At 42.8% G+C, this 26,586-nt stretch overlaps 3 protein-coding genes across 11 annotated transcripts in view; all 3 read right to left on the minus strand.

Annotated features, from left to right (window-relative positions):
- Positions 1 to 547: 547 nt before the first annotated feature.
- Positions 548 to 8,816, minus strand: habp2 (hyaluronan binding protein 2). Its single transcript, XM_021605965.2, has 13 exons — positions 8,606 to 8,816; positions 8,184 to 8,280; positions 7,902 to 7,985; positions 6,408 to 6,518; positions 6,104 to 6,220; positions 5,821 to 5,931; positions 5,491 to 5,668; positions 4,378 to 4,475; positions 3,715 to 4,144; positions 2,284 to 2,426; positions 1,680 to 1,814; positions 1,228 to 1,373; positions 548 to 1,027 (listed from the first exon to the last, which is right to left on the minus strand). The coding sequence occupies exons 1-13, from the start codon at positions 8,663 to 8,665 to the stop codon at positions 866 to 868; spliced, it is 1,872 nt and encodes a 623-aa protein (XP_021461640.1). The 5' UTR covers positions 8,666 to 8,816; the 3' UTR covers positions 548 to 865.
- LOC110525652 (probable E3 ubiquitin-protein ligase TRIML1) lies at positions 8,601 to 23,377 on the minus strand. Of its 2 annotated transcripts, XM_021605982.2 has the most exons (6): positions 22,388 to 23,377; positions 22,205 to 22,300; positions 11,965 to 12,201; positions 11,811 to 11,830; positions 11,485 to 11,627; positions 8,601 to 10,067 (listed from the first exon to the last, which is right to left on the minus strand). In XM_021605982.2, the coding sequence occupies exons 1-6, from the start codon at positions 22,409 to 22,411 to the stop codon at positions 9,484 to 9,486; spliced, it is 1,104 nt and encodes a 367-aa protein (XP_021461657.1). In that variant the 5' UTR covers positions 22,412 to 23,377; the 3' UTR covers positions 8,601 to 9,483. The 2 variants fall into 2 exon arrangements, with proteins under 2 accessions (XP_021461657.1, XP_021461652.1); XM_021605977.2 differs by having other exon boundaries at positions 22,205 to 23,377.
- A 217-nt stretch (positions 23,378 to 23,594) lies between these two features.
- ablim1a (actin binding LIM protein 1a) overlaps positions 23,595 to 26,586 on the minus strand; it is a 146,388-nt gene continuing 143,396 nt past the window's right edge. For all 8 annotated transcript variants that reach the window (XM_036980840.1, XM_021605935.2, XM_036980832.1 and 5 more), the window contains 2 exons: positions 25,016 to 25,096; positions 23,595 to 24,805 (listed from right to left, as the gene is read on the minus strand). In XM_036980840.1, the coding sequence (XP_036836735.1) occupies positions 24,692 to 24,805; positions 25,016 to 25,096 (195 nt within the window). In that variant the 3' untranslated portion in view covers positions 23,595 to 24,691. The remainder of the gene's footprint in view (positions 24,806 to 25,015; positions 25,097 to 26,586) is intronic.

Below are 26,586 nucleotides of genomic sequence, written 5' to 3' on the forward strand. Positions count from 1 at the left end.
TTTCTAATGCAGACACACTGATCCTGCTCCACCGTTTTCTGTGCAGTAGTGTGTGGGGCCTCTACCCTATGTTAACCCCTGTATTGATGTGAACAGAGAGCCACTCACCCTGTTCTGTCTAAGAGATGCTTCAGATAGGTCTGTTAGCAGCACTGAGGCTGCACAACACCCACTAGCCTTGTGAAACCAGCCTGCATCTTGCGAGAGCTCGTATTTTGCTTCACTTCATGTGTCAAATGAAACGAAAAGTGAGTGCAGCAGTCAGTCTGCTTGACCAGGCTTAACACGCCCACAGTCCTAAGTTCTGACTCTCAGTGTACTGTATGTCCCTCTGTCCTTTGGTCATCTGTTTTATATTATTTTAAGACTTGGTGTACTCCACTTGTACTTGCAACGAACATGTATGCTATTGACCATTAAACCACATATTATTCACCATGAAAGGTTCTGTGCTTTCCTTTTATAGACCTATACTTACTACGTAGTTTTCTCTCATTATCACTACAAGTTTATCCAAGAATACCATTGTAAAAAATAATAGACAGTATTCAGAATCCCCATCTTTGCAGGAAGGTCCATAGAGGGACGTTTTAATGGTTTTGTTCTCTTACAGTCAAATCAGTAATTTTATATCCTGGAATGACAGCATGTCAGCTATATTCAAACATAAATCAATGATTACTCAGTAGCGGTCCAATTAAGAGACACTTATTTTAGCACTTGCTACTGCAGGGTTTTTGTGATAAACTACCGCTAGAAGGCACTAAAGCACCATGTTGCATATGCATTGAGGAATTGTTCTGCCAATACCGTGCCGTAATCAAACTTTTTAGTGCCTGCAACTGCATGGACTGGCATAGCCCAGCTATGCTGCTTGTGTCTTTGACTTGATCCAGTCAAGGTAATGGGAGACCCGTGCGTAGACCCCAGGCTTGTTCTTCAACCCACACTGGTCTCCCCAGCTCACTATACCGTAGATGAAATGGGAGCTCTCCTTGTTACACGTCAGTGGCCCTCCAGAGTCACCCTGTCAGTCACACGGAGTGTTCATTAAACATTTTCAAACCATTCAATACCAAACACATGAAGTAATCTCAATCCAATCCTAATTCAATCCCCCAAAATGATGCTTTATGTGATATCGTACCGTACTCCGTCAGAGTTGGTCTCAAAGCATCTCCCAAACACAGCATTGAGTCATCAATCCACCCCAATCAACTCACTGACCTGGCAGGAGTCCACTCCTCCCTGCAGGTAACCGGCACAAAACATGGTGTTGTCTATGGCGCTTCCATAGACTTTGCTGCTTGAGCAGCTCTCCTGGCTGATCAGCAGCACCTGGGCATCCAGTAGGTGGTTGGAGCCGTAGTCAGCTACGGGGGAGCAGAAGAGTGATAGTGAAGGGAAAATAATAGTTCACACACTGAGGAATTCTAGAAAGTAGAGAAAGAGAACAACAAGTATATAACAGATGTTTGCAAGCACACATAAAATACCCATGTAATATGATCAGATTCCATTTGATTGAATTCAGTTACATTTTTATATAACACATGACTAGTGTACATGCACATGATACGAGTAATATAATTAAATAAATATTCTGTGGGCATGATGACAACATGGGTACATGCACATTGTACATGAACATGAGGAAATGCAGTAGAGCCTGCTCTTACAGTCCTCAGTAGCGCCCCATCCAGAGATGGTGCACTCAGTCCCATCAGGGAATAGGCTATCAGGCAAGCAGGCTGCCTTCACAAACTGGCTCTCTCTGGCACAGTGACCATCTGTGGCCTTCAGCTTCAGCACCGCTTTGGGTCAGAAAGGAAATTTATATTATGGTACATTGACTTTGCAGTCACTAAAATATAACAATCAGGGATGGAATTTCATTTCAATTTCAGAACTATTTTAATTGGGATTTCTTCACAGTTACAATGTAAGCAATGATTTAATCATATTGCACGTGATATTATACATTCAAATATAATATGGGAACATGTTTTTTTTAAAGGAGGTAGGAATGTATAGACCCATATAAAATACAAAGTATAAATAGGATCAATTTAATTTATATGCAGTAAATTATATTCAAAAAGTTTACTGAAATTCTTATTCCAATTGTTCCTTATTTGAATTGGAGATTGTCGTTTTTCGGTTTTCTTCCTCAATTGACTGAATTGATCCCAACCCTTAATAACAATAAACCATCCTTAAGGAAATCCTGACATGCAAACTACAATAAACAGAGCTTTGAGAAAGAGCAAGTGCAAATATCACCTATGTCATTGTAAACAGCTGTGGGTGTCTCCTTGTAATTCTCATGCCTTGTAGCTTTCTCCACTGTGATCGTCTGCCCAATGGGCACATCTTTTCCTAGAGTCAGACTCCCAGCCACCACCTGCATCTGGTCCTTTGGATCACTGGTCCAACACAAACACAATGTAGGGTTGCAAAAATTACTTGCAGTGATCCATGGGATTGATATACAGTGCATTCGGAAAGTATTCAGACCCCTTAACTTTTTTCACATTTTGTTACGTTACAGCCTTATTTTAAAATGGATTAAATACATTTATTTCCTCAACAACCTACACACAATGAAATTCTTTGCAAATGTATTAAAAATTTAAAACCTAATTTTAATTTTAATACCTTATTTACATAAGTATTCCGAAAATTTGCTATGAGACTCAAAATTTTGCTCAGGTGCATCCTGTTTCCATTGATCATCCTTCAGATGTATCTACAACTTTATTGGAGTCCACCTGTCGTAAATTCAATTGACTGGACATGATTTGGAAAGGCGCATACCTGCCTATAAAAGGTCACACAGTTGACAGTGCATGTCAGAGCAAAAACCAAGCCATGAGATTTAAGGAATTGTCCGTAGAGCTCAGAGACAGGATTGTGTCGAGGCACAGATCAGGGGAACCACCAAGCTGATAGAGTCATACCCAAGAAGACTTGAGGCTGTAATCGATGCCAAAGGTGCTTCAACAAAGTACTGAGTAAATGGTGTGAATACTTATGTAAATGTGTTAGCAGTTTTTGTTTTGTCAATATGGACTATTGTGTGTAGATTGATAAGGGAATAAGCTATTTTATCCCATTTTAGAATAAGGCTGTAAGGGACTGCAGTGATGCTTCTTGGACTGAAATGCAGTGCCTTAGACCACTGTGCCATTCGGGATGCAGGCTGTAACACAACAAAATGTGGGGGGTGTGAATAATTTCTGAAGGTACATGCATCCATAAGGACCAACGAAAGAACCCATACAATATAGACCACTGACATAGTGTATATACAGTACAGTGTATCTCTGGGTACACTATGTCAGTGGTCTATATTGTATGGGTTCATGCGTATTATAAATAATAATGTGCAAATATTGTACACTCCAGATGTGCAAAACTCTTAGAGACTTACCTATTAAGACCCACAGCTGTAATCGCTGCCAAAGGTGATTCTAACATTTATTGACTCAGGGGTGTGAATACTTATGTAAATTGGGGTTTTCTGTATTTCATTTTCAGTACATTTGCAAACATTTAAAAAAACATGTTTTAACTTTGTCATTATGGGGTATAGATGGGTGAAGAAAAAAAATATTGAATCCATTTTCAATTTAGGCTGAAACACAACAAAATGTGGAACAAGTCAAGGTGTATGAATACTTTCTGAAGGCACTGTATTATAGTTATACTCACATGCAGTGGCCGGCAGTCAGAGCCCAGCAGCTATCGATGAGCACCGCTCCACAGATGTGCCTGTATGCCTGGCTGGAGCCCTTGGGTCGGACCTGCAGGGACAGCTGCCAGGGTTGGGCTCCAGGGACGGCCTTCAAGCCTCCGTAGATCCTGGTGATGGCCTTCTTCGGCTGGGGCTTTCCACAGGTGGTGAACTGCTTATCAGAGGTGGGGCTAGCTGTGGTCTGTCGTGGGGCTCCACTGGGCTTTGGCGCTGTAGGTTTCTCTGGACCCGCTGAGGGTTTGGCCGGTGTTGGTTCAGCCTTGGGTGTTGTAGTAGTAGTTGTAGTAGTGGTTTTGGGACGAGTAGTAGGCTTGATAGTTGTAGTAGTTGTAGTAGTGGGCTTCGGACCAGTAGTAGGCTTAGGACCAGCATCTGTTGTGACCATGGCTGAAAGAATTCAGTACAATTTTACTCGTGCTTCTACATCTGCATTGCTTGCTGTTTGGGGTTTTAGGTTGGGTTTCTGCATAGCACTTTGTGACATCGGCTGATGTAAAAAGGGCTTTGTGAATACATTTGATTGATTTGATTGACTTATCCCCGCGGGATAAACTATTTGGCCTGATGTTCACTTCCTGTCCATATAGGCAGCTGTCAGAGATATGATATTTAATGCTGACCTGTGGGCTTAGCACACTCCCTAACGCCACAGTGATCCCACAGCAGCACCCGCCCTCTTCTTATGAAGCACCATGGCTGAGTGTCACCATCTGGGTTTCTGGACCAATCAATACACAACAGTAAACAAGATAGTTAGCTGTATAAAGCAATATGTTTAAGTGTGAGAGAGATGAGTATACACTACCGTTCAAAAGTTTGGGGTCACTTAGAAATGTTCTTGTTTTTTTGTCATTTAAAATAACATCAAATTGATCAGAAATACAGTGTAGACATTGTTAATGTTGTAAATGACTATTGTAGCTGGAAACTGCAGATTTCTTATGGAATATCTACATGTGCGCACAGAGGCCCATTATCAGCAACCATCACTCCTGTATTCCAATGGCACGTTGTGTTAGCTAATCCAAGTTTATCATTTTAAAAGGCTAATTGATCATTAGAAAACTATTTTGCAATTATGTTAGCACAGCTGAAAACTGTTTTGCTGATTTAAAGGAGCAATAAAACTGTCCTTCTTTAGACTAGTTGAGTATCTGGAGCATCAGCATTTGTGGGTTCCATTACAGGCTCAAAATGGCCAGAATCAAAGACCTTTCTTCTGAAACTCGTCAGTCTATTCTTGTTCTGAGAAATGAAGGCTATTCCATGTGAGAAATTACCAAGAAACTGAAGATCTTGTACAATGCTGTGCATTACTCCCTACACAGAACAGCGCAAACTGGCTCTAACCAGAATAGAAAGAGGAGTGGGAGGCCCCGGTGCACAACTGAGCAAGAGGACAAGTAGTTTGGGAGACAGACGCCTCACAAGTCCTCAACTGACAACTTCATGAAATAGTACCCGCAAAACATCAGTTTCAGCGTCAACAGTGAAGAGGCGACTCCGGGATGCTGGCCTTCTAGGCAGAGTTCCTTTGTCCAGTGACTAGGTTATTTTATCCATCTTAATCTTTTATTTTTATTGGCCAGTCTGAGATATGGCTTTTTCTTTGCAACTCTGCTTAGAAGGCCAGCATCCCGGAGTCGCATACTATACTGATCTTATCTAAAAGGATAAACTGATCCTACATCATCACTCATACTCTGAGACTCTATGTGAATATGTGCCCAGACCTGCAGAAGTTATGAGGGCCTAGTCCATCGTCATCCTCAAAGTCATTGAAGGGATCAGAGCCTTTCTCCAGGATGAAATGGGAGTTCCAGTAGAGACATTCCTCTCCATAATCTGTCTCACTCACATTGCCGCGATATGACTCCCCGTCATCCTTGAGCTTGTAACAGTCATCTGGGCCTAGTCAAGATTATGACATTTACATCCAGTCAGTATACCAGGAACGGTTTGACCATTCTATTTAAATTCTCTCAATTCAGTAAACTGAAATTCCAATTCCCATTTTTTGGGGGGGGCTGACTGAAGAGATGGAATGTACTGTATTTATTTACCAACATTACAGAAACGTCCACTGAAGCCTTCTGGGCAGAGGCAGTCAAAGTCCATGCCATCCTTGACGCACAAGCCTCCATTCTTACAGGGGTTAGGCTGACACACCGCAACTGGAAAAGGAATGTGATTACAGAAGCATCATGCTTAGCTAAAAATGACCAACAAATTCCATAGTATACATTGCTATTTTCTCACATTACCAAAAAAAAAAAATGAAAGAGGATAATAATTTGAATAATTTGTGAGGACAATTCAGAGGCAAGAGGTCAGGAGGGCTCTCACGTGATTTGCAGTCTGGGGGCAGGAAGGGCTGCTTGCACTTGCACGCGTAGAAAGGTGGTTTAGAGGTCAACACACACTCGCCACGACCACATGTGCCCCTCTTACACCTTTTGGGCCCTGTAAGAACAATTCAGATTCACATCGGTTTATTTCTCACTACATCTGACTGTATCCGCAAGGCAAATGTGGCATAATCTTTGTCGTAAATAATGTTGGTCTAAAAACGATTTAAAATCTACTATACAAGCCAAGGACTAAAGTATAAAGCTTTTTCAATTTATGGAGCCTCTTTTCCCTTTCCTACCTTTCTGGCACTTCTTGCCCTTGAATGGCTTGGGGCAGTCACATTTGAACCTTCTCTTTCCCTTCTCCTCACACACACCGTCATTGAGGCAAGGGTTTGGGTTGCATTGGCCTGCAATATGAACAACACAAGGGGAGGAGGAAGGCTTTTACATGAGCAGTTTCAAACAGTGATTGATTTAGACTCGGCATCAACTTTAGACTCAGTCAGTATAGACCTTAGCGTCTTCTTGTGTCCTCACAATTGTATGTCATCTGACATACTATATCTACAGTATGTTGTTTTGATAAAACTAACACTAAAGTAACATACTAATTATTTACAGTTAATTGCTGTAAATGGCAATGCACTCTGGGGGATTCTACGCGTAAACAGTAAATTATACTGTAAATCCCAAGGAAATGTTGGTTCAACAGTACATTACTGTAACTGCATAGCATTATGGGATTTGCAACTTGCAACTTTTTCAAACAATTCTGAGTGATAGGATTGAGAGACATTAAGGTCTGAAGAGAACCAATCAAATAGGGTGTCTACAACATTTAAATTCTTTACAAATTTAATTACACCAAATATTACAGTGTAATGAAAACATTTAATTTTTACAGTACGGTAAATTTGTAGATTTATCAACAGTTAAATACTTTTAAGCATTATACTGCAGCATACTGTAAATTATTGTGCATTGTGGGAAAATATTGTGGGCCGGGAAAGAATTGCTGTATTTTGAATGGTACTGTAATTCCACCCCACATAATCTTTGGGGTATCAAAAATCCTTTGACCACTAGTGGTTGCGCGGTATAGTTTTTCTGGCTCATGAACATATTCTGTAGCGTGACTTGTCAGAGGCTACATTTGTGCCACCTTAACTGCTGTACCAATTTCACTGATGTGTGGTAGTAGTGCCCCAACAATTAAATGTGTATAGGGGAAAGATGGGAGTGGCAGCAAGTCTCAAACCTTTAATGGTTGAGTATTTGACATGTCCTTTGGTCTGTTTTGCCATGTATTCACTACTAGTTTGGAAGTCGTTGTTTAGTCCTCTGATAGTGCAATTGATAGAAAAGACCAAACAAGACTTCCAAACTGGCATTCATTGATATGCTGCAATATGTAAACACATTACCAATTGCATACAATTACGGTAAAATACTGTCAAATGCAAACCCCATCTCCTCTCAATGATTTCAATTTTGTTCATTTATTATTCAGTACAATTACGGTTAAAAGATTAGTAATGCACTGTACATCTGTTTTATGGTAACTTACAGGCAGCCAGTTGCCTGCAAGTTAGCATTAAAACAACAATATAAAATATCACAATATCAGTATTGGATACTGTAAAATACAGTACGGTAACATACTGTCATTTTTTTATTTTTTTTTACAGTAACCTTCAGGGATCTTGCTGCCTTTAAGTTATGGTAAAAACAGCAGGGAAGGTTTTACAATGTAGTGCATGTCATAAGACAATTTCTTCTTCACATCTCACCATCTGGTTCTTGGAGTTCATAAAGCCAGTCAGGATCATCACTATCGTCCTCACCTGGTTCGTCTACGATCTCAAAGAATGGATCTAGAGCGGAGATACACTATCAAACATTGTCGTGTCACATGGTCTAGCTCTCCCTCTCCCTCTTCCCCTCTCTCTTTATGTCTGTGTGTGTGCATGCGTGTGAAAGCATATTGTGAAAGCCTATACTATTGTGCATTATGAATAAATAATATGAATAAATATGAATAATAATAATATATGAATAAATCATATGTTTACCCTTCAGAATATCCTCGTGTCTTCTGTACTTTCTTTCAGGCTTTTTGCTGTGTTTTTCCGGTTTCGGATGTTTTCCATGCTTCTCTTGTTTACGTAACTGAATAAAAGATGTCATCATTCTTCTTTCAACCAAGTAACATTATGGACAGTAGTAGCATTTACTACATTTGTATTTTACCAGTGCAACAGTAGGCCTAATGCCAGCACTCATGCAATATTTGCCAAACTGCAAAACTTGTAAACAACACATCTTTTAGATTTTATTAAACACAGCAAAATAAACAATTAAACAACTGGAAAAATGTTGTACTGGAGAGCAAACACATTCGACAGGCATCTACTCTAAACTTGCAACTCTAAACTATCACCCTTTTATTCCTGATATTTACTGCAAAAGAAAATCAAATGAGTAGAATACCTACTTGAACAGGTAGAATTAGCAATACAAGGAAGAGGCAGAAGAAAAGAGGCTTGGAGTTCATGATGGCAGTGATTGTGTGCGGCTAGAAGAGTAATTCTGTCAGATCACCCACATCATTTCCCAACCATTTGTGTGGGAAGACTAACCTTTGTATGCACAGAGTGCTTTGGCATCTAGGTCTCTCACCGCTCACTACCGTTCTATTGACTAAGGGGGTGTCAGAGGTGTCAGAGTTTTTTTTTTCATTTAAAGAGAGCTTACCTTAAAACACATATAATAAACAAACATACACATTATCTGCAACTCTAACAGTAAGTGATTCATCAATTCAGGCAACACTGACCTAGATTGTTTGTGAAAATATAGTTAGCACATAGGACTAGTCATTTACTATTGGATATTACCATTAGAGCTCAGAGATCCTATTTACAAAGAGAGATTGTTTTTTGTTTGAGTGTAGACTTTGGATTCACATCACATGTTAGCTGTGTAGGCTACTCTCCAGGGGCATGAAGTTTATTTTACGGCAAATCTTCCTTCTGTGGCCCTGTCTGGTTTACAGAGCAGCAATATATATATATATATATATATATATATATATTTATTTGATAGCTAAAACCACTAATACTTTGGTTAGAACGATATGGACTTCTCTAAAACTGGAACCACAATACATTTAAAAGGATCTTGATCCTCCCCTTCTACCTCGAAACAGCACCTTAAATCCAGTCATTAATAGATTACATAATGCATATTTAAGTACTTGTATAGATAAAAGAGCAGCAACATGAGAAATTGTCAAATAACATCGCTGACTAAATGCTGATGATCCAATGATAAAGCCTTTAAGAGTCAGTAGGAGCATCATAAGAAGCAGAGTCAGCATTCCTGGGCATTCTGGAAAGCACTAGGAGGTGCGTTACAGATCACAATGGGTTTGGTGTTTGTACCATTGTGATCGTGACCTGAGCACAACGCCAGGTGGAGACAGTCCCTGAAAGCCCCTGCGCAGAATGAGAACAGAGGGGTCATGCTGTCCGCCCCCAGGAAAGACACCAGGCCCCCTGGGAAACTACATAGCACCCCAATACGGCTGAAGTGTTTTGTGACAGGCAGCTGGTGGGGCACCCCACTGTGCCAGGCTGTGTACTCCCCATCAAAGAACTCCACAGCCCAGGAGTCAGAGCCACGGCCCAGCCAACAGTCCTCAGCTCTGCCCTTGCGGGAGATGGTGGGGTAGGTGAGGCCCAGCTCCCAGTACGTCTTACCAGCCACATCTATCTCCCAGTAGTGACGCCCAGAGCTGAAACCCTGCAGGCTGATCACGTTGAGGGTGGTGTCAAAGCGGCCCGGGAGCTCTGGTAGTTCCTGCCAGGTGTCTGTGTAGGTGGCACTGTCACCGCGTGGGGAAATTATCAGCTTAGGGTGCGCTGTCTCTGGGTCCAGGGAAACCTCTGTGGAATCTGGGGACAGATGTGTATTTTTACCATGAGAAATGACAATATTTAAAAGAAAATATTCTCACTGGCTGGGTGTGGCGAGCCATAACCGCTTTGTGCTGATAAAAATTTGAAATCACAGAGTTTTAGGTTTTAAAATCAAATCAGATTTTATTTGTCACATGCACCAAATACAACGTGTGTAGACTTTACAGTGAAATGCTTGCTTACTAGCCCTTCCTATTGATGCAGAGTTTAAAAATATCAATACAATGAAAAATAGTAACACGAGGAATAAAATACACAAGAATGGATCTACAGGTATATACAGGGAGTACCAGTACTAGATCAATGTGCAGGGTTACAAAGTGTAACTTTTTCCACATTTTGTTGTGTTACAGCCTGAATTGAAAATAGATTAAATTGAGATTTTGTGTCACTGGCCTACACACAATACCCCATTATGTCAAAGTGGACTCATCCCCAGTGATGTACTGGGCTGTCCTCACCACCCTATGTAGCACTTGGCAGTGCACTTGACATACCAAGCTGTGATGCAGCCAGTCAAGACACTCTTGATGGTGCAGCTGTAGAATTTGTTGGGGACCTTGGGGCCCATGCCAAAAATGTTCAGCCTATTATGCCCTCTTCTTGACTGTGCGAGTGTGTGTGGACCATGTTAAGTCCTTAGTGATGTGGACACCAAGGAACTTGAAGCTCTTGACCAGCCCTGTCAATGTGTATGGGGATGTGCTCTCCCCTCTTTCCCCTATAGTCCACGATCAGCTTCTTGGTCTTACTGACTTTGAAGGAGAGGTTGTGCTGGCACCACACTGCCAAGTCTCTTACATCCTCCCTGTAGGCTGTCTCATCGCCTTCGGTGAGACACTGTTGTGTCATCAGACAAATTGATGATGGAGTCATGCGTGGCCAATCAGTTGTGGGTGAACAGGGAGTACTAGAGGGGACTAAGCACACAACCCTGAAGGACACCCTGTTCAGGGTCAGCGTGGCGGAGGTGTTGTTGCCTACCCTTACCACCTGAGGGTGACCCTTCAGGAAATCCAGGATCCAGTTGCAGAGGGAGGTGTTCAGTTCCAGCATCCCCAGCTTGGTGATGAGCTTGGAGGGAACTATGGTGTGGACACTGAGCTGTATGACAGCATTCTAGCATAGTTATTTCCCCTCTTGTCACGGTGGGAGAGGGCAGTGTGAGGTACAATTGAGATTGCATTTTTAGGTTCAAAAACATGCTGCATGTTAAAATGGCTTACCCACACATACATTATAGATGTAACACATCTATAACGAAATAACTCTGACAGACCTCTGGGTGTAAAAAAAGAACCTGCCTATCTCGCTTCAAGTGTGATTGACATCACATCTTATGAATGAAATCATTAAAAATGAAAAGACTTCATGGAATACTAAGGGAACTCACAGCTCTTGATGAGTCTCTTGGTGATGGGGGTCTGGGAGCGTATGAGTAGCAGCATGTTGTTGGTGAGGCTGAGGATCTGGTCAGCTTTAGGCTCATCCAAGTTCACTTTGCTGGGATCTGTCCTGCTCAGCAGATCTATCACTCTGGGTGAGAGAAGACAGACATCAATATTTACTGCAGGAGCCATCACATGAACAGTGACAGTTCATGATCAATAATGATGATTGAAAACATATTTGTCAATCACAGGTTTCCCTAAAAAATATTTGTATCTGATTTGCATGAGGTATAAGAAACAAACAATTTATCTGGATCAAATGACATACCTGCCAACTATCTCAGTGTCCTGGAGAAGATGGGTAGGAAATAAAGATAGTGACAATGAATAGGCAGTTCACAATATGTACATATCATAGTTACATCCATCATCAATATCCATTGAATGAGTTCATGTTAAATAGAACCGAAGAGCCAAATCACCAGTGAATAAGGCAGTAGAAAGTCCTTCTGGGCCAGCTCAGCTGTGAGCCTGGCCAGATCCTGCTCTATCTCCTGAATGATGGTGCAGTTCTTCTCCATCAGGTCCTCCAGGGCTGTGACTGCAGCTCTCTCCTCCATCTCCAGGTGGGTTAGAGTCATCCCCAGGTCCTCATCCAGAACCCTCTGGATGTCCTCATACTTCTTCCTTATACTCTCCCTCATTGCTGATGACTTTTTCTGGTTGGGTGACACAGACTCAATCAGTGTGAAAGTCATTGCAACATATCCCATCTTAGAGCTTCATGTGCACATGCTTTGAGAGTTTTTTTTAGCACAAATAGACACCATTGAAATATAGATATGAGATGTGACCACAGAAATATAAAGCAACACTTCCTTTTAAGGGATCCTTACAGTGTAATTGCATGGATAATTACTCTGTGACAAGCATTGAAGGTAATTGTAATAACTCACAGTTCCACTGTAATATCAACAGGTCATCAATTGCATTCTGTAATTGCGGAGGTGTAACAACGAATGCATGTTACAATGCTTGTTACAAATGGTCAAGTTTTCACTAACTTCACCAGTGTTTTGTTTCTTCTCAGCTTCATCCGAGGGTATAATCTCTTGTGGACAGATGCGCTGGGTGTCCCGAGATGACATAAACTCTGATTTCCTATCTGTGAATGCACACTCTTCAAAATGTCCACTCAATATTGTTGCTAGCACTTGCCCCCAAAAAGTGTACCATCTGGGTTAACTTCTTGGTGACAGGGGGCAGTATTTTCACGTCCAGATGAAATGCATGCCCAAATTCAACTACCTGCTACTCATCCCCAGAAGATAAGATATGCATATAATTAGTAGATTTGGATAGAAAACCCTCTGAAATTTCTAAAACTGTTTAAATCATATCTGTGAGTATAACAGAACTTATTTAGCAGGCGAAACCCTGAGGACAAACCATTCAGATATTTGTTTTTATTGAGGTCACTCTCTTTTCAATGAGTTTCATTGGGAATCCAGATTTCTAAGGGACCTTCTTGCAGTTACTATCGCTTCCACTGGATGTCAACAGTCTTTAGAAATTGGTTGAGGTTATTCCTTTGTGTAATGAAGAAGGACGGCCATCTTGAACGAGGGTCACTTGAAGTGTACTGTTAGATAGAGGCGCGTCACCAGAAAGCTAGCTACAGTTTGTTTTCCTCCTGTATTGAACACAGATTATCCCGTCTTCAATTTGATCAATTATTTACGTAAAAAAATACCTGAAGTTGTATTACAAAAGTAGCTTGAAATGTTTTGGCAAAGTTTACTACAGGTAACTTTTGGAACCGGTGTTTTTCTGGATCAAACGCGCCATAACATATATCGCCGGAATTAGTCGAACAAAAGGACCATTTGTGATGTTTATGGGACATATTGGAGTGCCAACAAAAGAAGCTTGTCAAAGGTAAGGCATGAATTATATTTTTATTTCTGCGTTTTGTGTCGCGTCACGCCTGCAGGGTTGCAATATGGTTTCTCTCTTTGTTTATGGAGGTGCTATCCTCAGATAATAGCATTGTTTGCTTTCGCCAAATAGCCTTTTTGAAATCTGACATGTTGGCTGGATTCACAACAAGTGTAGCTTTAATTTGCTATCTTGTATGTGTGATTTAATGAAAGTTTGATTTTTATAGTAATTTATTTGAATTTGGCACTCTGCATTTTCCCTGGCTTTTGGCCAGGTGTGATGCTAGCGTCCCACATATCCCAGAGAGGTTATTAACTTGGTTGAGTTTACAAAACAGATAAGATATAGGTCAACCTCACTAACTGGGGTCTACCATACGGGTGTCATCCTCAAGTGGGTGTCATCCTCAAGTGGAATAATAAACACACAAGTACATGTAAAAGTACAATGTAATTACTAGGTGTTACACAGGATTTAGCTAGTTAAAATTAAGTGTATCTTGAGGGGTACTTACTTGTAAATATTGTAGTTAATGTATAGTGCATTCGGAAAGTATTCAGACAGCTTGACTTATCCCACATTTTGCTACGTTACAGCCTTATTCTAATTAAATGTATTTCCTCATCAATTTACACACAATACCCCATAATGACAAAGCATAAAACAAGTTTTTAGAAATGTCTACAAATTTATAAAAAATGTAATACAAAAATACCTTAAGTATTCAGAACCTTTGCTATGAGACTCGAAATTGAGCTCAGGTGCATCCTGTTCCCATTGATTATCCTTGATATGTTTCTACAACTTGATTGGAGTCCACCTGTGCTAAATTCAATTGATTGGACATGATTTTTAAAGGCACACACCTGTCTATATAAGGTCCTACAGTTGACAGTGCATGTCAGAGAAAAAACCAAGCCATGCGGTCGAAGGTATTGTCCGCTAAGCTATAGGACTGTTTTGCTAGTACAGACTGGAATATGTTCCGGGATTCTTTCGATGGCATTGAGGAGTACACCACATCAGTCACTGGCTTCATCAATAAGTGCATCGATAACGTCGTCCCCACAGTTACCGTATGTACATACCCCAATCAGAAGTCATGGATTACAGGCAACAGCCACACTGAACTAAAGAATAGAAGCGGAACTCTAACCCGGGTGCTAAGAAGAAATCCCACTATGACCTCCGACGAACCATCAAACAGGCAAACTGTGAATACAGGACTAAGATTGAATACTACACCGGCTCTGATGCTCGTTGGATGTGGCAGTGCTTGCAAACTACTACGGACTACAAAGGGAAGCACAGCCGCGAGCTGCCCAGTTACACAAACCTACCAGACGAGCTAAATAACGTCTATGCTAGCTTTGAGGCAAGCAACACTGAAGCATGCATGAGAGCATCAGCTGTTCCGGATGACTGTGTGATCACGTCCTTCGTAGCCAATGTGAGTAAGACCTTTAAACAGGTCAACATTCACAAGTCCGCAGGGCCAGATGGATTACCAGGACGTGTACTCTGAGCATGCGCTGACCAATTGGCAAGTGTCTTCACTAACATTTTAAACCTGTCCCTGACCGAGTTTGTAATAGCAACATGTTTCAAGCAGACCACCATAGTCCCTGTGCCAAAGAACACCAAGGTAACCTGCCTAAATGACTACCGACCCATAGCACTCACGTCTGTAGCCATGAAGTGCTTTGAAAAGCTGGACATGGCTCACATCAACACTATTATCGCAGAACCCCGAGACCCACTCTGATTTGCATACCGCCCCAACAGATCCACAGATGATGCCAATCTCTATTGCACTCCACACTACCCTTTCCCACCTAGACAAAAGGAACACCTATGTGAGAATGCTATTCATTGACTACAGCTCAGCGTTCAAAACCATAGTGCCCTCAAAGCTCATCACTAAACTAAGGACTCTGGGACTAAATACCTCCCTCTACAACTGGATCCTGGACTTCCTGACGGGCCGCACCATGGTGGTAAGGGTAGGTAACAACACATCTGCCATTTTGATCCTCAACACAGGGGCCTCTCAGGAGTGAGTGCTCAGTCCCCTCCTGTACTCCCTGTTTACCCATGACTGCATGGCCAAGTACAACTCCAACACCATCATTAAGTTTGCCGACAACACAACATTTGTAGGCCTGATCACTGACAACGATGAGACAGCCTATAGGGGGGTGGTCAGAGACCTGGCAGTGTGAGGTCACGATAACAACCTCTCCCTCAAAGAGACCAAGACAAAGGAGATGATTGTGGACTACAGAAAAAGGAAGACAGAGTACGCCCCCATTCTCCTTGACAGGGCTGTACTGGAGCAGGTTGAGAGCTTCAAGTTCCTTGGTGTCCACATCACCAACAAACTATCATGGTCCAAACACACCAAGACAGTCGTGAAGTTCTACAGCTGCACCATCGAGCGCATCCTGACTGGTTACATCACCACCTGGTATGGCAGCTGCTCATCCTCCGACTACAAGGCAATACAGAGGGTAGTGCGTACGGCCCAGTACATCACTGGGGCCAAACTTCCTGCCATCCAGGACCTCTATACCAGGTGGTGTCAGAGGGACACCCAAAAAATTGCCATGTACTCCAGCCACCCTAGTTGTAGACTGTTCTCTCTGCTACCGCACGGCAAGCGGTACCGGAATGCCAAGTCTAGGTCAAAAGGCTTCATAACAGCTTCTACCCCCAAGCCATAAGACTCTTTAATAGTTAATCAAATGGCTATCCGGACTATTTGCATTGTCCCCACCCCACCCTCCAGTTTTACGCTGCTGCTACTCTCTGTTTATTTTCCATGCATAGTCACTTTACCTCTACCTACATGTACACATTACGTCAATTACTTCAATTAACCGGTGCCCCCTGCACATTGACTCTGTACCGGAATCCCATGTATATAGCCACACTGCTATTATTTTATTGTTGCTCCTTAATTTTTTGTTATATTTCTTCTTCTTTTCTCTTAATACTGTATTGCCAGTTAAAGGCTTGTAAGTGTTTCACTGTAAGGTTGTTGTATTCGGTGCATGTGACAAATGAAATGTGATTTGATTTGTTTTGATTAGAACTCCGGGACAGGATTGTGTCGAGGCACAGATCTGGGGAAGGGATTCCAAAAATTATTCTGCAGCATTGATTCCCAAGAAGGTTCCCAAGAACACAGTGGCCTCCATCCATTTGTTTCTCAGTGCTCGCTTATTTTTGAGCTACAGCCATCTTTGTTTCCTTCAGACAGATCGAAGGAAGCGTATATTATTACACTAATGTCGGGAAGGGCGCTCTCCTGGGCTACGGCAGTTTGGGAGCAACAATCTGCCATTTGTGGGCATCTGGAGGAATGCGGTTTCCGGGAGAAAGGCGGCCAGTAAAGTGCTTGACTTACATCAAAACTCCCATAGTGTGGCAGACTATGCGGTTGATTTTTGTGCGTTGGCCGTCGAGAGTTCCTGGAATCTGGAGTGTCTTTTCAATACTTTTTTGCACAGATTATCTGAGGATGTAAAGGATGAGCTAGCTGCTCAGGAATTTCCGATGGATTTCGACTCCCTTGTCGCCCTTACCATTAAAATTGATGGACGCCTAAGGGAACGGAAGAGTGAGAGGAGGTCTGGTCTCAGGCACACTCGTGCACCCGCTATGGCGTGTTCACCTCCAAGGGAATCCGGAAGTTTCCGAAGGCAGCTCTTCCGAGAGGATTTGAAGTCACCCAATCCCTCTCGAGAATCTACAACTGGTGAGTTGGATACTCCTGAGCCCATGCAGTTGGGAAGAACTAGGCTATCAGTTTGGGAGCGCTCACGTAGAATTAATAACAACTGTTGTCTGTACTGTGGAGGGGCAGGACATTTTATAGCTACCTGCCCTATTACGGAACCCTTGTCTCTAGTGGGTACCAGTACTATGGTGAGTCAGAATGGGAGTTCCCTAATTCCCATCACCCACACACCCCTTTTTGCTTTTGTGCTGTGGGGAGACCAATCTAAGTCTCTCCGAGTGCTCATTGACTCTCACCCATAGTACTGTGCCCGTTCAATTACGGGTTTCTGGCAACCACAGTGAGACAATAGAGTTCCTCCTCATTGCATCTCCCCATGTTCCGGTTGTTTTATGATTTTCTTGGCTTCAAAAGCACAATCCAATGATAGATTGGACCACAAGCTCCATCCTGGGTTGGAGCCCATTTTGCCATTCCCACTGCCTTCAAGCAGCACAGCAAGCACAGCAAGACTGTGGATGTCTCTGCTATCCCCACAGAATACCATGACTCAAGAATCGTTACCCCCTACCTCTCCTCGGCGTTTGAACCTCTCCTGGGGGACACCATATTTTCTAAGTTGGACCTTCAAAATGCCTACCACCTGGTTCGGATACCCAAGGGGGATGATTGGAAGACAGCCTTCAACATAGCCAGTGGAAATTATGAGTACCAGGTCATGCCATTTGGAGTCACCAACGCCCCCGCTGTTTTCCAGGTTTTGGTCAATAATGTGCTTCGGGACATGCATGTGTTCTTACATGTGTTCATGTACCTTGACGACATCCTGTTTTTTCCCCCGATCTGCACAAGAACATGTTCTTCATGTCAGACAGGTCCTTCAACTCCTCCTGGGGAACCAACCGTTCCCCAGTGTGAGTTCCACTGCTCTACAATCACCTTTCTGGGATATGTCATTGCTGAGGGCAATGTTCAGATGGATCCAGAAAAGTTGAAAGCAGTGGTGGATTGGCCTCAACCAACATCCAGGCTGCGGTTTCTTGGTTTTTCAAACTTCTACCGTCGTTTCATTCGGGACTACAGCACCCTGTCAGCCACCCTCTCGGCACTCACCTCTCCCAATGTACCGTTCAAATGGTCTCCAGCTGTTGACAAAGCCTTTGTGGACCTGAAGCATCGGTTTACAACAGCACCCGTCCTCATCCATCCGGACCCTTCGCGTCAATATGTGGTGGAAGTGGATGCTTCGGATGTTGGAGTGGGGGCCATCCTGTCCCAGCGATCAGCCCAGGACCAGACGCTTCATCCCTGTGCCTTCCTGTCCCATCGTCTCAATCCTTGTGAAAGGAACTACGATGTTGGCAACCAAGAACTCCTGGTGGTGAAGATGGCATTGGAAGAGTGGAGGCACTGGCTGGAAGGAGCAGAACAGCCAATCCTGGTCTGGTCTGACCATAAAAACCTGGAAAATCTCCGTACAACCAAGCGCCTTAACTCCAGGCAGGCCTGGTGGGCCCTCCTGTTCACCAGATTTAACCATCTCCTATCAAAGAATGTAAAGCATGATGCCCTCTCCCGCCTATACAGTTCCTCTGCCACACCCTCAACCTCTGAAACCATTCTCCCTACCTCATGCCTTGCTGCCACTGTGGATTGGGGTATTGAGTACCTGGTCCGTGAGGCACAACGCTCCCAGCCTGGATCTGAAGGGGGCATGACAAAAATGATGTTTGTCCCTAATCCAGTCCTGTCCCGGGTCCTGGAATGGGCTCATTCCTCCAGACTGACCTGTCATCCAGGGTTCCGTCGTACACTAGGCTTCCTCCAACAACATTTCTGGTGGCCCACCTTCGTTGCCGCATGCACAGTGTGTGCTCAGAATCAAGACTCCACGGCAAGCTCCTTCAGGCCTCCTTCAGTCACTACCGGTGCCTCATCGTCCCTGGTCTCATATATCTCTTTGTCACTGGGCTCCCTCTGTCTGATGGCAACAAGGTCATTCTGACGGTAGTCGATCGGTTCTCCAAGGCCGCCCATTTCATCCCTCTCCCCAAACTTCCTTCTGCCAAGGAGACGGCCCAGCATGTCTTCCGGATACATGGACTCCCAGTAGACATGGACTCCAGTAGATATGGTGTCCGATCAGGGTTCTCATCTCAGTTCTGGAAGCCATTCTGAAAACTTATTGGGTCGTCGGCCAGTCGGTCATCCGGATTCCATCCCAAAACTAACGGTCAGTCGGAGCGAGCCAACCAAGACCTGGAGACCACGTTAAGGTGCCTGGTCTCAACCAACCCAACTACCTGGAGCCGTCAACTGGTCTGGGTGGAGTATGCCCGGAACACCCTTCCCAGTTCTGCCATGGGACTCTCCCCTTTCGAGTGCTCCATGGGGTATCAGCCTCCACTCTTCCCGGAACAAGAGCAGGAGGTCAGCGTACCCTTGGCCCAGATGTTTGTCTTCCGCTGTCGACGTACCTGTAAAAGATCCAGGGCTGCTATTCTCAAGATCAACTACAGGGATCGTCGACAAGCGAACCATCGCCGGACCTCAGGTCCCCGCTACCTCATTGGGCAGAGGGTATGGCTTTCCACTCGGGATCTCGCAAGCTGTCTCCCCGGTTCATTGGTCCTTTTCCCATCTCCAAAGTCCTGAGTTCCACTGCTGTCCGTCTTGTGTTACCCCCGTACAATCTGATTCACTCTACCTTCCATGTGTCTAGGATTAAGCCCATGTCTCACAGTCCTTTGTTTTCTGTCTCCAGGCCCATCCCTCCCCCCCGGGTTATCGGTGGCCATCCAGCGTATATGGTGACGCGCCTCCTGAAGGTTCGACCATGGGGCAGGGGTTTCCAGTACCTGGTTGACTGGAAGGGTTATGGCCCGGAGGAGAGGTGCTGGGTCCCAGCTAAAGACATCTTGGACCCGGGCCTTCATCGCCGATTTCCACCACCGACACCATGGTCAGCCAGGTGGGGGTGGTACTGTCACGCCCTGATCTATTTCACCTGTTCCTGTGATTGTCTCCACCCCCTCCAGGTGTCGCTTATTTTCCACAGTGTATTTATCCCTGTGTTTCCTGTCTCTCAGTGCCAGTTCATCTTGCATGTTTAGTCAAGTCATCCAGCGTGTTTTTCCCGTACTCCTTTTTATATATATATATATAATGACACATTATATAATGACACATTAAATAAACTCTTTATAGTGTTTCATTAACATTTTAGAGGTGATAAGTTGAACAGATTGGGCGTTTCCCCACACGGCTTATCTCCCCCTTTCCCTATCACGCAGTAGGTTTCACTTCCACACCTGTCATTTTTTTTTGAAGGTCTCGTCATTGATTTTGCTGGAAAGGGGAGAAATTGTGCTTTACAATTGTATTCATATTACAGTTGACCTGGAAGTTTATTTTTGGGGCGCTAAAATAAGGTAAATTGTACGTTACAGCACGATGTACAGAAGTGCGTTAGCTTACAGTACATTGAAAAGGACTTTACGTTACTCATAGTGTGACACAAGTAGCAAGCTAGCTAACTAACGTTAACATGCTGGTTGTGTCTCACGTAATACCCTTGAGGTACCGATACCCTGAGAACAATGTTCAAGGAAGATTACACCATAGAGCCCAGTTAACGTTAGCTAGTTAGCTGGCGAATAGTGACCATAGCATAGCTAGATTTACAGATTTAGGTAGCTAGCTAGTCAAGTTTAGAGAATTCATCATATTGCATTGAAGGTCTATTCTGTAGATGGTAACTAGCTAGCTAAATAGCCTAGAGAAGTTATGATTATCTAGCTACAGTTAACTAGCTAGCATAACCAACACAGCTGTTAGTTATGCCAACAGAGACTTGGCCGAGTGGTGCCAGAATAACAAACTATCCCTCAATGTAACCAAGACTAAGGAGATGACTGTAGACTACAGGAAAAGGAGGACCAAGCACGCCCCCATTCTCATCGGCGGGGCTGTAGTGTAGCAGGTTGAGAGCTTCCAGTTCCTTGGTGTCCACATCACCAACAAATTAGAATGGTCCAAACACACCAAGACAGTCGTGAAGCGGGCACGTCAAAGTCTGTTCCCCCTAAGGAACCTAAAAAGATTTGGCATAGGTCGTGAGCTCCTCAAAAGGTTCTACAGCTGCAACATTGAGAGCATCCTGACTGGTTACATCACTGCCTGGTACAGCAATTGCTCGGCCTCCGACCGCGACGCACTACAGAGGGTAGTGCGTACGGCCCAGTACATCACTGGGGCTTAGCTATCTGCCATCCAGAACCTCTACACCAGGCGTTGTCAGAGGAAGGCCCTAAAAATTGTCAAAGACCCCCAGCCACCCCAGTCATAGACTGTTCTCTCTAGTACCGCATGGCAAGCGGTACCGGATTGCCAAGTCTGGGACAAAAAGGCAGTAGGCAGCAAAAAGGCAATAGGCTTTCAATTTGTTAAGCACGAATGACTATCTCACAATTTTAACCATAACTGTTTATTCATGTGTCTAAAAATGTTTGGTTAAAATAATCTACCGATTGTCAAATACACCATTAATTGACTTAACAATTGAAAGTAATGTGAACTTGTTTTATTCATTGGGCCTAAAGACTACAGAGCCATTTATTGTGTCAGAGTTGTGTCAGTCAATGAAGTGGTTGATTTTAAATGAGCTAACTAATCACATGATTTGTGCAGGCTGAAATATAGTGCTTTAGGATATTTGATTGGGATGCTATCGGAAACGTTAAGATTTGTAACAAGCATGGTAACAAGCGTTCATTGTTACACCTCTGTAATTACAGACTGTTTTACCTCCAGTTACATGTTGTTATTACAGTTTAACTATGTATTATTACAGTTAATTACAATTCTTGTTACATACTTGTTACAAAGAAGTGTTACCAAATATAAATTCTAGAAGGGCCGAAGCCCCTCAGACCCCAACAATTTCACTGGAACTTTCATGTGTGCGTTTAATATGACTAACATGGTAGTGTGATGCGTCTGTTCACACAGATTAATCCCCATGCTGTTAGTTTACTTACAGTGATTTCAGTTTGCTTTGTGCTTAATTTCTTCATTCGGAACTTCACCGCTTCTCTTTGCCTCTTCAGACATTCCTGGTGCTTCAACAGCATCTCCTGGAGAGAGAAGGTTTCAGAATAACAAAAAAAAGAGCCAAGATGGATCCCACCAAATTCCCTCTTTTGAAGCACAGTAGCACACACCTGAGCCTGGGTCTTCATCTCCATGGTCTTACTCTAAGGGAGATGATCAGTTATACCAATGACGAAGAGCTCGGCTAATGATGCTGCCAAGTGAAGTTGTAATAAGCCAAAGACTTTTAGTCCTGTGTCAGTTAGTCTTAAATCAGTAGAGACTACTCTCATTCACGTCCATCTCTTGTGTCTGTCTGCATGTGTCTCTCTTCCTCTGTTTATAGAATGGCCTGTCTCATACATACCATACCTCTGGAGCAGCAGAGTGATTTAAGACACAGGCACCTGGCCCTCTAGTGTCACAAGGTTAGGTGCCAGAGCATAGTGGATAGTGTTGTGTCCGTATAAATAGAATCACTAGAACAGACATGGCCCATTCATTGAGCCAGATTGGGTGTATCCATGAGGGTGCTATCAAATTGCTGTGGTCTGAGGGGATTATCCATTCTAGTCATTCTATTTCTATGGTTATGTCAGTGGATCCCTTTTTCTCTGCCTTGGAAAGTATTCACCTTGAGCTGTCTGTCCAACTCACTCAAACACGCTATCCTGTAAATTACTCCAGACAGACCATACAGGTCATCAGGCATCTGTCTTCTAAGTTCCAGTGTCATTGTTGTAACCCTTTTCCATTATTCTAGCTTTGGATTGGTCAACCTTTGCCAATGGAAATCACTAGACGACAATGTGACATCCATCCTGATGTCACAGCTCTCCATTGACCATGCTATTTAATCCAGGACTAGGGTTAATCTGTGTCCGGGAAACCAACCCTATACGCACTTTATAACATTGAATATACTTGTGTAAATTGATCCCTGGCAAATTACTGTAAATAATATGTTTACATTCATGGTATGAGGTGCTGTAAGCAGGCTATAAGCTAACAGAGATGTTCTATCCAGTTTGATACACAGATAATCTTTAGCAACACTGTGTTTTCTCCATTCATACTTTGATTCATACCATACTTCAAAACTATAGGCCTTCTATGAGCCTGGGTGTGTGTGTATCTGTGTGTGCGTGTTTGAGAGAGAGACAGACAGACAGCTCCATGGGTGTCTGCCTCTTTATTGCCTCTTTAAGTCCAGGAAGTCCCCCGAGTACACTATGCCTGATTGGTCCCATAAAACTTGACAGGAGAGTCCTCATACTACCTCACACACTGTGTTTATTATAGTTTAATAGCTGAGAGGAGATAAACTAATACAGGTGATACCTTTGGTGTATCATACACAGGGATTTAAAGCTTTATTTTTGCTTATATTTCAATACAACAAATGGCAGTGTGGGTTTCATTTATAAAACAGTCATTTTAAATACAGTTGTTATTTTTTGTACATTTAATGTTGTATTTTTTGGGGTGGTGTTTGTTGAATATTTGTGAGTAAAATAGCAATTGCTTCTCCAATTTAACCAACAGAAAAGTAAATTGGGTCGTTTTCATGGGAGCCTGATAGGATAAACTGTTTTGTTGAAGAAGCTACCTGGGTCATATTTAATAGGCATCAAATGGAAGAAAACAAACTGAAAAAGGGAGGGACTACTTGGACTTGTCCACGCTCATTTCAGTTTCCCATTACATAACATTTTAAAATGTTGCATGCCCTAATGAATATAACCCGGATCTATATGGAAACCACATTATATTGTTTTGATTGATGGCTTTTCCAGACTCTGATGCCAGTGAGAGTAACATGGTTAGGTGCTAAGGCAAGCTGAGCAGTGTTTGAAGATTTGGACTCATATTATGTACTAGAGCCATAAAGAAATGGCAAGACCCAATATTTCCATGATGAAGACTGTAAGCCATTTGATTTGACGCCAACACGGGTCTAAAATGTTTCAGCCAAAATGAGGGCAAGCTGACCATTGACTTATGAAGCTGACAGACAGACATTCCAGTTTCGCATGTGAAGAACATGTTCCATTTGGTGCCATGAGATTAAAGAAAAGGGAAGGAAAGTAAAAGCAGCTCCATTCAAAGCAAAGCGAAAAAAAAAAAAAAAAACAAGCGCAGCAGTAAAAAAACAAAAAAACATGACCTAATTTATAGTTCTTTCTCGTTCTTTTTCATTTTTGAACACTTAAGAAATGGGTTTATTCTATTTCCTTGTAGCATCTATCGGTTCGTTAATTATGTATTCAGTCCGTAGAGGAAGTTTAAAGTAAAAAGAGTCCATTTCGTTGCTTCCTTGAACATGTCAAAAAAGAGGGAAAGGGGGAAAATCAAAACAAATCCTACATCTATGTTACAGTGGTAGAGTAGATTGCTATCTTATGGGATGGGATGAGTGCATGCTGCTCTGACTGCTAGAAGAGCTTGGCCTTCTTTTTCATGTTGTTGCGTTTCCACAGTGGAAGCCTGTCAAATTCCTGGATCTCCATCCCAAAGATGTCAAAGAACGTTTCTGGGGCTAAGTGGCGCTAGAGTGAGAAGAGAGGTTGAGAAAAGAAGGAAGGGGGAGGGGTATGTTGTGGTTAGCATTTACGCTCCTATAAAGTCATTGAAAAACTCTCAAGAATCTATATGGAGCTATGGAGTCTGTACTTTCCTCACTAGGTTTTTGTGTAGCATTCATGCACACAAAGTAGACAATCGAGTATCTATCATCACATGCAGAAATCAAATGATACCTCCAGTCTTGTTCTGTCCACCTCCCTGGGCAGTTTAGCTCGCCCTCTACTGGTTATCGTGAGCATTTCATATGGTACGACCTTCAAAGGGAGACACTTGTCAGTAATGGTAAGGGTCTGTGCTATCTAGGCTCCTTGGAACGTCCCTACCCTATCCTCTTACCTTAGCCCCTACCCATAACCCTTATTTAACCTTAACCCTAACCCTTACCGTAACCTTTTAAAATGTAAACTTCAATGGGGTAGGGAAGTCCCAAGGATCCCGGATAGCAAAGTTCGTAAAGGAAGGCAATATTGAATCAAGCTTCAAAAGGAAACTGTTGAAAGATAGACCAAGGGGCCATCACAACTGACCGAGGACCCCATTCAATCGAACGTGGATACTAGGTTTTTGAGATAAAACCAAAATGTAAAATAAAGCATTTTATGCTGTAATTATTTTATTGAGTACATGATTCCACACATTCATTGCTGCAGACAGACATATAGAGGTACCACAGAAACCGGGTATCCATGTTTGATTAGATAGGGCATCATTTTTACAGTTATAGCATGTTCAACACTGATAGTCTTGTCTGAGACAGCGCTGGGTAGGGACAAGAACTGTGACAGAAGATTGTGAGTGAGGGCTGTAAGGGCAGATGGGGCTGACTCAACTATATGGGTATCAGTTGATAGGGAGGTGCATGATGCCTGTATCGTTGTGTAGGTACATGCATTTGTGCTCTTATTATTAACAAAACATGTACACCACTGATCAAAAGTTTTAGTACACATACTCATTCAAGGTTTTCTTTACTTTTACTATTTTCTACATTTTAGAAAAATAGTGAAGACATCAAAACTATGAAATAACATTATGAATTATGTAGTAACCAAAAACGTGTTAAACAAATCAAAATATATTTTATATTTGAGATTCTTCAAATAGCCACCCTTTGCCTTGATGACACCTTTGCACACTCTTGGCATTCTCTCAACCAGCTTCATGAGGTACTCACCTGGAATGCATTTCAATTAACAGGTGTGCCTTCTTAAAAGTACATTTGTGGAATTTCTTTCCTTCTTAAAGCATTTGAGCCAATCAGTTGTGTTGTGACAAGGCAGGGGTGGTATACAGAAGATAGCCCTATTTGGTAAAAGACCAAGTCCATATAATGGCTGGAACAGCTCAAATAAGCAAAGAGAAATGACAGGCCATCATTACTTTAAGACATGAAGGTCAGTCAATCAGGAACATTTCAAGAACTTTGAAAGTTTCTTCAAGTGCAGTCGCAAAAACCATCAAGCGCTATGATGAAACTGGCTCTCATGAGGACCGTCGCAGAAATGGAAGACCCAGAGTTCCCTCTGCTGTGAAGGATATGTTCATTCGAGTTACCAGCCTCAGAAATTGTAACCCAAATAAATGCTTCACAGAGTTCAAGTAACAGACACATCTCAACATCAGCTATGCAGAGGAGACTGTGTGAATCAGTCCTTCATGGTCAAATTGCTGTAAAGAAACCACTACTAAAGGACACCAATAATAAGAAGAGACTTGCTTGGGCCAAAGAACACGAGCAATGGAC

The sequence above is a fragment of the Oncorhynchus mykiss genome, chromosome 1 (genome assembly GCF_013265735.2).
Source record: "Oncorhynchus mykiss isolate Arlee chromosome 1, USDA_OmykA_1.1, whole genome shotgun sequence".
NCBI lineage: Eukaryota > Metazoa > Chordata > Actinopteri > Salmoniformes > Salmonidae > Oncorhynchus > Oncorhynchus mykiss.

Coding starts and splice junctions, on each gene's coding strand:
- habp2 (XM_021605965.2), bottom strand. CDS start 8,665: ATGAACTCCAAGCCTCTTTTCTTCTGCCTCTTCCTTGTATTGCTAATT. Junction 5,932..6,103: donor GCCCCCAGACTGCAAATCAC/GTGAGAGCCCTC, acceptor TTCCTTTTCCAG/TTGCGGTGTGTCAGCCTAAC. Junction 2,427..3,714: donor CTGACTGCCGGCCACTGCAT/GTGAGTATAACT, acceptor GTGTTGGACCAG/TGATCCAAAGGACCAGATGC.
- LOC110525652 (XM_021605977.2), bottom strand. CDS start 22,411: ATGGAGATGAAGACCCAGGCTCAGGTGTGTGCTACTGTGCTTCAAAAG. Junction 11,831..11,964: donor TTCTACTGCCTTATTCACTG/GTGATTTGGCTC, acceptor CATCTTCTCCAG/GACACTGAGATAGTTGGCAG. Junction 10,068..11,484: donor CAAGAGACTCATCAAGAGCT/GTGAGTTCCCTT, acceptor ATCTGTCCCCAG/ATTCCACAGAGGTTTCCCTG.